At 43.7% G+C, this 14874-nt stretch overlaps 2 protein-coding genes across 2 annotated transcripts in view; both read right to left on the bottom strand.

Annotated features, from left to right (window-relative positions):
• The window catches only part of LOC116675098 (CD209 antigen-like protein E), a 24564-nt gene extending 13371 nt beyond the window's left edge, over window positions 1-11193 (bottom strand). The window contains exons 1-2 of the mRNA XM_032507172.1: window positions 11078-11193; window positions 4999-5002 (exon numbers count right to left, since the gene is read on the bottom strand). The gene's annotated coding sequence lies outside the window, so the exon portion shown is untranslated. The remainder of the gene's footprint in view (window positions 1-4998; window positions 5003-11077) is intronic.
• Window positions 5437-11219, bottom strand: LOC116675107 (uncharacterized). Its single transcript, XM_032507179.1, has 6 exons — window positions 10965-11219; window positions 10785-10862; window positions 8842-8931; window positions 7233-7492; window positions 5548-5645; window positions 5437-5503 (listed from the first exon to the last, which is right to left on the bottom strand). The coding sequence occupies exons 1-6, from the start codon at window positions 10990-10992 to the stop codon at window positions 5437-5439; spliced, it is 621 nt and encodes a 206-aa protein (XP_032363070.1). The 5' UTR covers window positions 10993-11219.
• Between the last annotated feature and the right edge of the window lie 3655 nt (window positions 11220-14874).

Raw genomic sequence — 14874 nt, forward strand, 5'->3', positions numbered from 1 at the left:
TTTTAAATCGGCCATAATAAATGCCGATATACCGGGAAAATGCCTAATATTGGCAGACAATATGGCTCTACTGCATATTAAACCTAAATGCTTTTTGAGGGGTTGAGTCTGAGTAAAGCGTTGTTCCTGGTTTTAAAGGCTGCATTACTGCATGAACTCACCAGACTGTTCCATCCATCCATCTTCATCCGCTTATCCGGTATCGGGTCTCGGGGGCAGCAGCTCCAGTAGGGGACCCCAAACTTCCCTTTCCCGAGCCACATCAACCAGCTCCGACTGGGGGATCCCGAGGCGTTCCCAGGCCAGGTTGGAGATATAATCTCTCCACCTAGTCCTAGGTCTTCCCCGAGGCCTCCTCCCAGCTGGACGTGCCTGGAACACCTCCCTAGGGACCCCCCCAGGAGGCATCCTTACCAGATGCCCAAACCACCTCAACTGGCTCCTTTCGACGTGAAGGAGCAGCGGCTCTACTCCGAGCTCCTCTCGGATGACTGAGCTTCTCACCCTATCTCTAAGGGAGACGCCAGCCACCCTCCTGAGGAGACCAGCCCCCCTCCTGAGGAAACCCATTTCGGCCGCTTGTACCCTGGATCTCGTTCTTTCGGTCATGACCAGCCTTCATGACCATAGGTGAGGGTAGGAACGAAAATTGCCCGGTAGAAAGCTTTGCCTTCTGGCTCAGCTCTCTTTTCATCACAACGGTGCGAAAAAACGGAATGTAATACCGCACCAGCTGCTCCAATTCTCCGACCAATCTCGCGCTCCATGGTCCCCTCACTCGCGAGCAATACCCCAAGGTACTTAAACTCTTTCACTTGAGGTAAGGCCTCACTCCCTACCTTGAGAAAGCACTCCATCGGTTTCCTGCTGAGAATCATGGCCTCAGATTTAGAGGTGCTGATCCTCATCCCAGCCGCTTCACACTCGGCTGCGAACCGATCCAGTGAGTGCTGAAGGTCACAGACCGATGATGCCATCAGGACCACATCATCTGCAAAAAGCAGCGATGAGATCCCGAGCCCACCAAACTGCAACCCCTCCCCGCCGCGACTATGCCTCGATATCCTGTCCATAAATATTACAAACAGGATTGGTGACAAAGCGCAGCCCTGGCCGAGGCCAACCCTCACCTGGAACAAGTCCGACTTACTGCCGAGAACCCGGACACCGCTCTCGCTTTGGTCATACAGAGATTGGATGGCCCTGAGAAGGGACCCCCTCACCCCATATTCCCACAGCACCTCCCACAATTTCTCCCGGGGGCCCCTGTCATACGCCTTATCCAGATCCACAAAAAACATGTAGACTGGTTGGACATACTCCCAGGCCCCCTCCAAGATCCTTGCGAGAGTGAAGATCTGATCCCTTGTTCCACGTCCAGGACGGAATCCGCATTGATCCTCTTCAATCCGAGGTTGGACTATCGGCCGAACCCTCCTTTCCAGCACCTTGGAGTAGACTTTACCAGGGAGGCTGAGAAGTGTGATACCCCTATAATTGGCACACAACCTCTGGTCCCCCTTTTTGAAGAGGGGAACCACCACCACGGTCTGCCACTCCTTAGGCACCGTCCCAGACTTCCACGCAATGTTGAAGAGGCGTGTCAACGAAGACATCCCCTCCAAACCCAGAGCTTTCAGCATTTCTGGGTGGATCTCATCAATCCCTGGGGCTTTGCCACTGTGGAGTTGTTTGACTACCTCAGCGACTTCCACCAGGGAAATTGACGACAATGCCCCATTATCCTCCAGCTCTACCTCCACCAAAGAAGGCGTGTCAGCTGGATTTAGAAGTTCCTCAAAGTGCTCCTTCCACCGCTCTATTACCTCCCCAGTTGAGGTCAACAACGTCCCATCCTTACTGTATACAGCTTGGATGGTTCCTCACTTCCCCCTCCTGAGGTGGCGAACGGTTTTCCAGAAGCACCTTGGTGGCGACAGAAAGTCCTTCTCCATGTCTTCTCCGACCTTCTCCTACACCCGCTGCTTTGCCTCTGTCACGGCAGAGGCTGCAGCCCTTCAAGCCCGTTGGCACCCTGCAACTGCCTCCGGAGTCCTCCGGGATAACATAACCCGGAAAGACTCCTTCTTCAGTCGGACGGCTTCCCTGACTACCGGTGTCCACCAGGGTGTTCGTGGGTTACCGCCCGTTGAGGCACCTAAGACCCTAAGACCACAGCTCGCCACCGCAGCTTTAGCAATGGAAACTTTGAACATTGTCCACTCAGGTTCAATGCCCCCAGCCTCCACAGGGATGCCCGAAAAGCTCCGCCGGAGGTGTGAGTTGAAAGTCTGTCGGACAGGGGCCCCCTCCAGACGTTCCCAGTTTACCCGCACTACCCGTTTGGGCTTACCAGGTCTGTCCAGAGTCTTCCCCCACCCCCTGACCCAACTCACCACCAGATGGTGATCAGTTGACAGCTCTGCCCCTCTCTTCACCCGAGTGTCCAAAACATACGGCCTCAGATCAGATGAAACGATTATAAAATCGATCATTGACCTTTGGCCTAGGGTGCTCTGGTACCACGTACACTTATGAGCATCCCTATGTTCGAACATGGTGTTTGTGATGGACAATCCATGACTAGCACAGAAGTCCAACAACAGACAACCACTCTGGTTTAGATCAGGGAGGCCGTTCCTCCCAATCACGCCTCTCCAAGTATCTCCATCATTGCCCACGTGTGCGTTAAAGTCCCCCAGCAGAACTATGGAGTGCCCTATTGGACCCCATACAGGACTCCATTCAAGGTCTCCAAGAAGGCCGACTACTCCGAACTCCTGTTTGGTGCATACGCACAAATAACAGTCAGAGTTTTGCCCCCCATCACCCGCAGGTGTAGGGAGGCGACCCTCTCGTCCACCGGGGTAAACTCCAACGCAGCGGTGCTCAGCCGGGGGCTTGTGAGTATCCCCACACCCGCCCAGCGCCTCACACCATGGGCAACTCCGGAGTAGGACAGAGTCCAACCCCTATCCAGGAGTACGGTTCCAGAACCGAGACTGTGCGTAGAGGAAAGCCCCACCAGATCTAACCGGTAGCGCTCCACCACCCACACAAGTTCCGGCTCCTTCCCCCACAGAGAGGTGACGTTCCACGTCCCCAGAGCCAGCCTCTGCCGCCCGGTTCTGGTCCGTCGAAGCCCCTGACCTTCACTGCCACCCATGTGGCAGCGCACCCGACCCCTTTGGATTCTCCCACAGGTGGTGGGCCCATGGTCATTAAATCCACATTACTGATGAAAAACTAGTTCATGCATTTGTTACTTCTAGGCTGGATTACTGAAACACTCCATAAAGACTCTTCAGCTGATCCAGAATGCTGCAGCACGTGTTCTGACAGGAACCATGAAAAGAGATCACATCTCTCCTGTTTTAGCTTCTCTGCATTGGCTTCCTGTAAAATCAAGAAGAGAATTGAAGAGAAAAAAATCCTTCTTCTCACCTACAAAGCTCTTCATGGTCAGGCACCATCTTATCTTAAAGAGCTCATAGTACCTTACTACCCTACCAGAGCACTGCACTCCCAGAAAGCAGGGTTACTTGTGGTTCCTAGAGTCTCTAAAATTAGAATTGGAGCCAGAACGTTCAGCTCTCTCAGGCTCCTCTCCTGTGGAACCAGGTTCCAGTTTGGGTTCTGGAAGCAGACACCATCTCCACATCTAAAAGCAGGCTTAAGACTTTCCTCTTTGATAAAGCTTATAGTTAGAGCTGGCTCAGGAGAGTCCTGAACCATCCCTTAGTTACGCTGCTATAGGCCCAGACTGCCGAGGGACTTCCCATGATGCACTGAGCACCTCTCTCCTCCTCCTTCTCTCCATCTGTATGCAACCTCATCCCATTAATGCATGTTACTAACTCAACTTCTTCCCTTTCCCAGAGTCTTGTGCTCTCTCTTCTCTTGCCTACCCCAGTTCATGCGGATGCAAAATGTAAAATTTTAAGCCAATAAGAATACTTGGAATTGATGGTGGTGGTAAATATTCATGTTAAATGACGAGTTTGTGAACGGGCAACACTGATTTGGATGATGAACGACTACACACGTTACACACTGGGACTTTAAGTAACATTTCCCATGCAGGACTTTAACTTGTAACAGAGTATTTTTACAGTGTGGTAGTAGTACCGTTACCTATATCTAGAGTTTCTTCTCTGCATTGTGACAACTTGTAGTCACCTGTTCGCTAGTATAGCGGAGCCGCCCCTAAACGCTAATGATTCGATTGTTTTCCGGTGCGTGACAGCGAGGAGAGAGTACTTCTGGGGACTGAGTGAACAGAGACAAAAAAGGAAGCAGTACACAGAATCGGCGGAGCTACAGCTCAATTGCGCGGCAGTGAAAGTGAAGGTCGTGATAATCCCTTAACATAACCCGTGTGTCTAAATCGCCACTGCTCCGTTAACCCTCGCTCTGACCGGCCTGCCTACTTGGAACTCCGGATCACGCCACTTCAACCGCTTCCACCTCTCAGCTGTTCACTGACGTCCACCATTACACCCACTAAACCCCGGACCGGATTATGGATTGACTGACTGACTAGACTACTGACTGACGGATTAGACTAGACGAGAGGTCTGTGAATGTTTTTACTTTACTTCAAAGGTTTTTACTTTCTGTTACCTGTTGGACTAAAAGATGCTTTGGGTCTAAATGATTTGTTTCTGTTTTACTCCATGAACTAACTGTGCTATAAAGAAAACCAGAGGTGGAGTTTTTTGTTGGATTTTTGTGGACATTCTTCTTTTTGTATTATTGGAAAATACAATTATTCTGTGGGACTTATCCTGGGTGTTTTGGTTACTTTTCCTCTGTTTAAATATATAAACATGTTATCGGAATCTTGAGTTGTGTGGTGTTTTGCTGGGTTTATCCTTTTGGTTGTATAGGGTGTACATTTGTATATGTGCACGCTTGTGCGGTTTCAATCTTTATCCTAACTACAAAATACAACAGATACATATGTTTTAAGACTATCTTTGACGTCAGGAGAAAGACCTGGCTGGCACCCCTTGACCGTTTAAGAATACAAACTATAAAAGGGATAAAGACAAACTGTCACAGAAAGCTGAACAGATGTGTAAAGTCGTGCTGCAGTCCTGTGTGACAGCGTCTGGTTCTGACATCCTGACCAATGATGATGTAACTTCCTGATGATGTTGTCTGTTCTGACATGGAGTCAGCATGATGTAAGAATAATACAACAATAACAATGAGTCGCAGGGTTTTTATTCAATGTAATAAAACAGGACGTTACTTTTCATAGTCAGATATGTATGAAGCCAGTTGATATTATCATGCAGAGCATCCAGTAACCTTCTCAAGTCTGACTGCAGGGGTTAAACAGATAAAGACTTCTTCTGGCAGATCCATGGCCACTTATCAGCACAGCTCGCTGATGTCCATCCGAACGGGTCAGAAACTACACACTGACCATCAGTTGGAGGTTGATCTTGTCTCCATCTGCTGACACTGAGGGAAGAAGATGATGTTTAGATCAAGGCTGATAGATTTAAGATTCAAAGTGTTCAGGAATGTGTCTCTTACCTTTCAGTCAGATCACTTCCATCGATCCACTTCCATCTCCCTCCTTCAGCTCTCAGACCAATCCAGGGTCTGTACCAGCTGTAAAGATGGAGTGCTACCTGACAAGAGAGAGACATTTATCAGAGATTTAACGTCTTGCGAGCATAGGTCCCGTAGGCACGCTACAAAGTCACTCCGTACACCACTAGACTCTCTGGCTTCTGCAGATTCCACTGAACTTTGTTCCCAGCCAATAGCTTCAGTCTATGTCGAGATATCCCTGAGCCAAGCCAATCAAATCCCACAGTCCCAATTGGGCCCACGTGGGACAAATTGACAGTATATCCCACCAGTTAGAAAAAGAGGTCATAAGACTGGCATCCCTGTGTAGCCAATAAGAAGACGAGTTGATTGATATCGAACATGGCCAGAAAGAACTAACCCTGTGATGGCTCCAGCTCTGTCAAAGCAAAAATAAGGCCTTCTTATGGCATTTCACCATTTCATCAAATTATGATTACTTATTCTTTTCAATCTATGCATGCAGTTATTACAGGTATGTGTGTGAGTGATGTGGATGTGTTTTTTTATTTCAGAAGTATTATATTTTGCACTTCTTGGGCTTTTTTAGAAATAGGAAATAAGATAAACGCAAAGAAAATAATTGTAGAAATAAATTAATATAAAATCCATTTTCTAAGTCATTGTTTTCTGTATTTTTCTGTTCTAAGTTGAGACATGTGGCTAGGGTACTATTTTTGTATGTAGCCCATGTAATATGCTTACAGTAGGGTTTTTTATTAATTTTACAAATGATTTACTTGGACGGAAATAGAAATTCTGTGTTCTAACCTGTTTAGCTCTGTGTCAGTAAGGCCTAGTGTCACACTGCCACTAGAAACAACAAACTGAGAGTGTTAGCTTCCCAATGACCTCAGGGTCATCCCAGAGGGCAAAGCATGTGGAAACTGCAGCACTTTTTTGGGGGTAAAAATTTAGGCGAGAAAATCATATATTTTCAAGTGTATCTGAAGAGGTTTTAAACACTATACTTTAATAAACACGCTGATCTACAGACTCACAGTGTGTTCAGACTTAGAGAAAATATATTTTATATCATAAATATGTCGTAAAACCTCCCACAGCTTCCTTTTTACCTCATCTTTTTTATCACGTACAACAACCAAATCTGAACTCCGTGCTCTGCAGTCTTCTCGAGCTTCTTCCCACGTTTTCAGATCAGAAGGACCAGCAATCAGATAGCAGCTGGACCTGAAGAGTCTCCATCCCTCCCGAAAAGCGCTACGCCGTCTCTCTGAAACTACAGAGACCAACCAATACACAGCATCACTACTCTGGGATATTGTTACATGTTAAAAATTAGACACTGACAAACAATCACAACAAAATACGTATAATAACAATTTTAAAAATACAAATAATGATTAAACAGAGGAAAGATGGGAGCGAGGGAGACAAACACACACACACACACACGCACACCAAGCACCTGCCCAAGTTAGAGGTGCATTGCTGACTCAGTGAGGTCCTCACAGACTTATATCTGTGATACATCCTATGAATGACATTTTAGTGACTCTGCTGATGGTCTGGATTGTGAGACACTCTCTGTGATATTATTATTATTATTATTATTGGTTATTATTGGATGTCATTATTATTGATCTTAACAAACCGTTCTGTACTTTGGGGCAGTATTCATCGATGCTCCACTGGGCTCGACTGATGTTCTGCATCGGTCCTGTTAAGTTCTTCGTCTCCATCTCCAGCTCCTGGTTTTGTGTCTCCAGCTCCTGGTTTTGTGTCTCAAGCTCCTGGTTTTGTGTCTCCAGGTCCTGGTTTCTTGTCTCCAGCTCCTGGTTTCGTGTCTCCAGCTCCTGGTTTAATGCGGTCAGGTTTGTGATCGGTTTTTCAAAGACACTGTTGTTGAGGTTGCGACTGGTAACTGCAAAATGAAAATGACCTTCTTATTCATTTTCTTTATTCAATTATGACACATTTTCATTATAATAAAATACATTACAGGATGGATTCACATTTTGCAAGTGTATCTTCAAACAATAAGCAGGTGTTCATGAAAGTGCCCATATTATGAAAAATGAACTTTTTCTTGTATTTGGAGTATTATTTTGTGTCTCTGGTGCTTCCACTTCATTGTACACAAATACAAGCTTTTTACAATTTTGATAACTTTATTAAGTTCTCCCTTCTTAAACTGACTTTTAAATGTTCAAATAATCGAGCTCCAGACGTACTTGGGGTCTGGGTATGGGAGTTAAACAAGTAGCGGCCCAGGCCCCTCACTATCGTGAAATTGTGACACCTACTTCAGTAGTCTAAGTTTGTCAAAATATGGTTTCATCTATAAATATCTTTCTGTTTCTATCAATCTTTTTCAGAAATCCTGTCTGGGAAAACCCAAAGAGGGAACTTGGTACTATAAAGGTTGTAACTTTAGATGTTCCACACTTGATTTCTCTAACTCAGACTGCTGAAGCCTCATATCAGCTTCAGATGAACTTTGGAATATCTCTTGGAGCAGAGCCAGTATGAAGAGGAGGAAGGATTACACCGAGCAAAAACTGTTTCTATGAACATCTGGCCATCAGACAGACTTGATGTTACATTGTATAATGTTACTCTGGCCTCTTTTTGGAAGAGAGCTGTTTTGTTTTTGTCTTTCAGGTCTGCCTCCCCTGAGTGCCTGATCGTCCACAGGTGTTTTAAATCTGATTATCAGAGAGGTTGCATATAAGCTCCCAGGGCCAAGGGCCTGCCCCCTTTCTCTTGCCACAACTTCCTGTGATGCTGGTAGTAGTTGGTGGACTACTTGCTGCTGGTGCATGCAATTTGGGAAATGAATTGAATTGTTGTCTGAAGCTGGTAAGGGTTCTGACATTTGTTTTGACCCCCTCTTTCTCCTTTTTTGTGGACAGTTAGGGAGATTAGTACAGTGTATTTTATTTTGACTCTGTAGCTTAGTTGCCAATTTCTTTTCAGGTAGTATGGTATTTGGTTTTTTTTTTTTTGGAGAAGCTGACGTTTTGTACAGCTTATATTTATCATCCATATACATATGTATAGATAATATATACATATATTTAAAGTGAATTAAAAGATACTTGTTATGGTACTTTGACTTGTTAGTCTCTCTTTTGTTAGTTTAAGTTTATGATTTGTGTTACTTCCTAGCTTCCTCTAGGCATACAACCTACGGGTCGTAGCACTTGATAAAATGTGAACTTGTCCTTTAAATAAAGACTAACAACAACAAGTTAAGACAGTGGTACTCACAGTAGATACGGAGGCCCATGATGACCAACAGTATCAGCCAACACACTGCTATGGGTAGAAAAGACTGAGAGAAGCAGCGAGACCTCTGGCCTGAGAGAGAAATAAGAGATTAGATGAATAGACTCTGTTCATCCCACATCAGGGAAATGTAAATATATTCTACACTTATACAGAATATGAAAGAAATAATAAATAGGATAGAACACAATAACAAATAAAGCTGAAAGCAGAAGTATAGGGGCGGTTCAGTATCACATGAGTTTAATGTAAATCGGATGTTTCGGATCCTGAAAAGTTTCGAGCCAATCGGACGATGTCCTATCAAGTAACACCCACTTCCTGTTTCTACGGCGAAATGCACAAAATGGCCGCCCTGCCACGGCCATGCCCTGAGACAATATTTTTTTTTTTATATTTTTTCATTGATAACATCTTAAGATGACAAAGACCAAGTTTGAAGTTGATTGGATGAAAGCTCTAGGAGGAGTTCGTTAAAGTACGACATGGGGAAATGGCCAAAATAGCACAAATTCCGAACTTTCAATTCAAAATGGCGGACTTCCTGTTGGGTTTAGGGGGGGACTACCATAGAGTTTTACGTCCGTCCTGCCATGCTACATATAGGTACCAAGTTTTGAAAGTCTACGTTAAACACACTGCAGTGGCTCAACTCTTTAACTTTGTAGTGGCACTCGAGAGCCATTTTTGGCGCCTCTTCCCGAAGACGCGCAAAGATGGACGCAGGTGCATTTATTATTTAAACGACGAGGGCGCAGGACGGGAAATGAACAACTGTCTTAACCCTCATGTTGTCCTCATGTTGTCCTCGGGTCAAATTGACCGGTTGTCCTATCTCAATGTTCTTTTTAATTCCCCAAAATAACATGATTGATTCCAACGCTCTTTGCCAAGTACAAATCTCTACTTTCATTAATTTTGGGTCTTATTCAATTTTATAGCATTTGAAAAAACAAATTGAAGTTTACTGAAATAGTATTGAGTAAAAGTTGACATATTCCAGTCTGTGATTATCCATCAACATCCATTCCTTTAATTTTAGTCTCAATAATTCCTAATTTCTGCTTTTCTAACTCAAACATTAGGTATAATTTCCTATAAATGAGGTTTATTGACCTGACTTTAAAACTAAACTTAGAATAAGTTAGTTACGAAGTGTTAAACGTCAAAGTGGCAAACATTCAAAAAAGCGTCAAAAGTGTTGATTTTCAATTTTGACGGGAAGACAACACAAGGGTTAAAATAGCAAAGACACTTGTGTCGGTGTTGTTTCAAGATAGAGCCCTTAATGTCATACACATGGTGTAATAGATTCTATCTATTGATGGTATTATTTTTCTTAGTGTTTTTCACAATAAACCATATAAAATGCATTGTTTTTGGTTTAATTGTGTCTAAATAGGTCTTTTATTTTGAAGTGATATTCATTTGATGACTTCACATAACCATAAAATCATGTTTTCCCTTTTCCTGACATGTGCCACACTAAAGATCACATTCCAGGTTCATCCAAAATGTAGTTGTTTTTCTAAAGTTTAGAAGCATTTCATTGGAAAAAATGTCATAACATCTATAATAATTGGACTTTGGGTTCATACACTGTGTTTTTATATACTGTGTGTGTGTGTGTGTGTGTGTGTGTGTGTATATGTATGAATACAGTGCATCATGTTTTGTAGCTATATGTATGAATGGATCATGAGAACTGGACACAGTGTAAAAAAATCCAACAGGTCGTCCCAAAGAGAGAGTACGTGGTTCTGGCTGTGCTGTAATGCTGATTGGAGCATCTTAATGTCTATTGGACCAATTAGATTGGCCGGTCACATCTACTTGTTGTACTACTACTACTACTGCTGATGTATAAAGTGCTACAGAAAAAATACAAAAACTTTGTTTAACAATATTAAATGTGTGAAATGTACCTGGACGAGCGGCCATTTTCTTCCCAGTGCGTGCTGGAGCATTAGCATTGTTAGCTGCTGCTTCTTCCTCCATTTCCTCTGAAAGACAAACGTCAAACACAAATGTAGACAACATCCTGCCACATAGACATATAGTAGATTTACATACAGACACATAAACATCAGAGTATTTATAATTACCGATGTCGTCCTGTGGAGGTCTGATCATCCTGAACAGATGTGTAAAGTCCTGCTGCAGTCCTGTATGAGAGCTGTTAGGAGGGCGTCTGCTCCGCTGAGACCGTCTTTACTACACTTCTACGCTGAGGATGTGACCGTTTTCTTTTAATTCGGCAGATAATAATAACGTGTTCTAGTGAACAGGAAATCTACGTGGGCATCACTGTCCGAAGTGTCTTATAAGATGAGATCACAGCTAATAATAACGTGTTCTTGTGAAGAGGAGGATTAGTTGAATTTCCCGGAGAATGTGTTGTCAGTTCTGGTTTTAAGATGAGACAGATATTGTGTGATTAGCATCTAATGTCGCAAGTCTTCTCCTTTAAAGGTGTTAACCACACTGTACACGTGTCTGCAGCATTAACCCACGCTGCTGCCGTCAACATATCACCAACCGACTGTCACTTCTATCATAATCAAATTCAATCACTTCTTTCTGCTGAGACTGAAGACCCATCTGACAAAACATGACCTTCTTCTTTTTGCTGTTTCTTTAAGTCCAGACATGATCAACGTGATCGTGGTATTAAATAAACTTTTTTGATCACCGGCCAACACGACTAGCAGATTGTTAAAGTTACGAGCCAATCAGACTTTCCATTTTTAGCTTTTAGTGTTCAGGTGCATGCTGGGTGTGCTGGTCTTACATGGAGGTTTTAACATAGGGGGGCGTGTACTCATGCCCCTGTATTTTAACATAGGGGGGTGTATACTTATGCCCCTGTATTTTAACATAGGGGGTGTATACTTATGCCCCTGCATTTTACCATAGGGGGTGTATACTTATGCCCCTGTATTTTAACATAGGGGGTGTATACTTATGCCCCTGTATTTTAACATAGGGGGTGTATACTTATGCCCCTGTATTTTACCATAGGGGGTGTATACTTATGCCCCCTGTATTTTAACATAGGGGGTGTATACTTATGCCCCTGTATTTTAACATAGGGGGGTGTATACTTATGCCCCCTGTATTTTAACATAGGGGGGTGTATACTTATGCCCCCTGTATTTTAACATAGGGGGTGTATACTTATGCCCCTGTATTTTAACATAGGGGGTGTATACTTATGCCCCCTGTATTTTAAGGAAGAACCTTTATTTCTTTACAATACATTATTCATTCACAAAGACAATTGTTTCCAAAAGATGTTGTTCCCCCATCCAACAGCACAGTGATCAGGTTGACTGCTTTTATTTTTTATCTCTCTCTCTTATTATAGGCGGCTGTGGTTAGTGTGTGTGTGTGTGTGTGTGCCAGACACTTAGAGGGAGGAGTTATAACGTTTGATGGCCTCAGGCAAGAATGACTTCCTGTGGCGCTCTGTGGTGCATTTAGGAATGGTTAAGACTAGAAAAGCTTTATATAACAACAGTCTATTTACATTTATTCTCTCCCTTTCTTACCTCTCTTCATTGATTACTTTTATACATAAAAACACAGAAACAATCGCTCTTGTACTGCACTTTCACTGTCACCTTACACCTGGTCCTCTGCACATTCTACATATCCACCATATCCACCAAACTGGGAAATTCTCGTTTAATCTGGCAAGACTTAAAGAAGTTTTACCATTAGTCAACACTTCGCTACTGGATATAACCAATTTGTCTTTATTAACAGGCTATGTACCACAGTACTTTAAAGTAGCTGTAATTAAACCTCTTCTGAAAAAGCCAAACCTTGATCCAGATGTTTTAGCCAACTATAGTCCTATATCCCATCTTGATCCAGATGTTTTAGCCAACTATAGACCTATATCCAACCTTCCATTTCTCTCTAAGATTCTTGAGATACCAGTCGCCAAACAGCTGTGTGACTTTCTGCATAGCAACAGCTTATTTGAGGATTTTCAGTCAGGATTTAGAGTTCATCATAGCACAGAGACAGCACTTGTGAAAATTACTAATGACCTCCTAATTGCTTCAGACAAAGGACTTATCAAATGCAGCGCTAAGATCTAATAACACAAGTACAGAGATACCATTGACCATCATATTTTATTACAGAGATTGGAACATTTAATTGGCATTAAAGGGACTGCTCTAAGCTGGTTTAAGTCTTATTTATCAGATCGATCTCAGTTTGTTCATGTTAACGATGAATCCTCTGTGCACGCCAAGGTTAGTCATGGAGTCCCACAAGGATCTGTGCTCGGTCCAATCCTGTTCACTTTATATATGCTTCCTTTAGGCAGTATTATTAGGAAACACTCCATAAACTTTCGTTGTTATGCAGATGATACTCAATTATATCTATCAATCAAGCCGGATGAAACTAATCAGTTAGCTAAACTTCAAACGTGCCTTCAGGATATTAAAACCTGGATGACCTGTAATTTTCTAATGTTAAACTCAGATAAAACTGAAGTTATTGCTTTCGGACCCAAGCACCTCCGTGACGCACTATCCAAAGATATAGTTACTCTGGATGGCATCACCCTGGCCTCCAGCACCACCCTGGCCTCCAGCACCACCCTGGCCTCCAGCAACACCCTGGCCTCCAGCACCACTGTGAAGAATCTTGGAGTCATCTTTGATCAGGACTTGTCCTTTAATTCCCACTTAAAGCAAATTTCAAGGATCGCCTTTTTTCACCTACGTAATATTGCAAAAATCAGGAATATACTGTCTAAAAATGATGCAGAAAAACTAGTCCATGCATTTGTTACTTCTAGGTTGGATTACTGCAATTCTTTACTATCAGGCTGCTCGGAAAAGTCCATAAAGACTCTACAGCTGATCCAGAATACTGCGGCACGTGTTCTGACGGGAACCAGGAAAGGAGATCACGTTTCTCCTGTTTTAGCTTCTCTGCATTGGCTTCCTGTAAAATTTAGAATAGAATTTAAAATCCTTCTTCTCACCTACAAAGCTCTTCATGGTCAGGCTCCATCTTATCTTAAAGAGCTCATAGTACCTTACAACCCTGCGAGAGCACTACGCTCCCAGAATGCAGGGTTACTGGTGGTTCCTAGAGTCTCTAAAAGTAGAACGGGAGCCAGAGCGTTTAGTTATCAGGCTCCTCTCCTGTGGAACCAGGTTCCAGTTTGGGTCCGGGAGGCAGACACCCTCTCCACATTTAAGAGTAGGCTTAAGACTTTTCTTTTTGATAAAGCTTATAGTTAGGGCATAGAATCGAATATTGTTAGGGAGTAGTAGTTAGTCACATAGTTTTCAGATTTATCTATCATATAATCAAGAATATAATAGAACTAAAGGGAGACTTGGCATACAGCCCGATCCGGTTGGGGAGAGTTCTGGCCCGGCCGGGCTGGAGCTCTCTTTACCTCGTCTCTCTTGGTTTTGTTGTAATAGTTTTAGACAGCTGGGGACTTATTTTGACACACTGATCTCCTCTCTCCTCTATCTTTCTATCTTTCCATTTATGTGCATCCATGTCCCAGAAATGCTTGTTACTAACCTAGCTCTGGGGAGTCATTCCCCGGAGTCCTTATGTTCGTTTTTCCCCAGCGTGTTCCCTTGGATCAGAGAGGCTCCAAAATCAGGGTAGCAGTTGTCGCCATGGTCCTGCTCCATGTTCTGTGATGCCATGTTCAACTGCTACACTGCTACGTCCTGCTACGTCCTGCTACGTCCTGCTACATCCTGCTACGTCCTGCTGTGCCTTGTAATGCCGTACAGCGTCCTGCTATGCCATGAACTACTACAAAGAACTGCTACAAACTACTAATTTTTTCTATTTTTGTTATTGCCACTCTTCATTCTAACCCCAACCGGCCCGTCAGACACCGCCTACCAAGAGCCTGGGTCTGACCGAGGTTTCTGCCTAAAAGGAAGTTTTTCCTCGCCACTGTCGCACTGTTGCTTGCTCTGGAGGAGACTACTAGAACTGTTGGGTCCTTGTAAA

Source organism: Etheostoma spectabile, unplaced genomic scaffold, assembly GCF_008692095.1.
Source record: "Etheostoma spectabile isolate EspeVRDwgs_2016 unplaced genomic scaffold, UIUC_Espe_1.0 scaffold00001481, whole genome shotgun sequence".
NCBI lineage: Eukaryota > Metazoa > Chordata > Actinopteri > Perciformes > Percidae > Etheostoma > Etheostoma spectabile.

Coding starts and splice junctions, on each gene's coding strand:
- LOC116675107 (XM_032507179.1), bottom strand. CDS start 10,992: ATGATCAGACCTCCACAGGACGACATCG. Junction 5,646..7,232: donor TCGATGAATACTGCCCCAAA/GTACAGAACGGT, acceptor CTCTCTTGTCAG/GTAGCACTCCATCTTTACAG. Junction 5,504..5,547: donor GGAAGTGATCTGACTGAAAG/GTAAGAGACACA, acceptor TAAATCTATCAG/CCTTGATCTAAACATCATCT.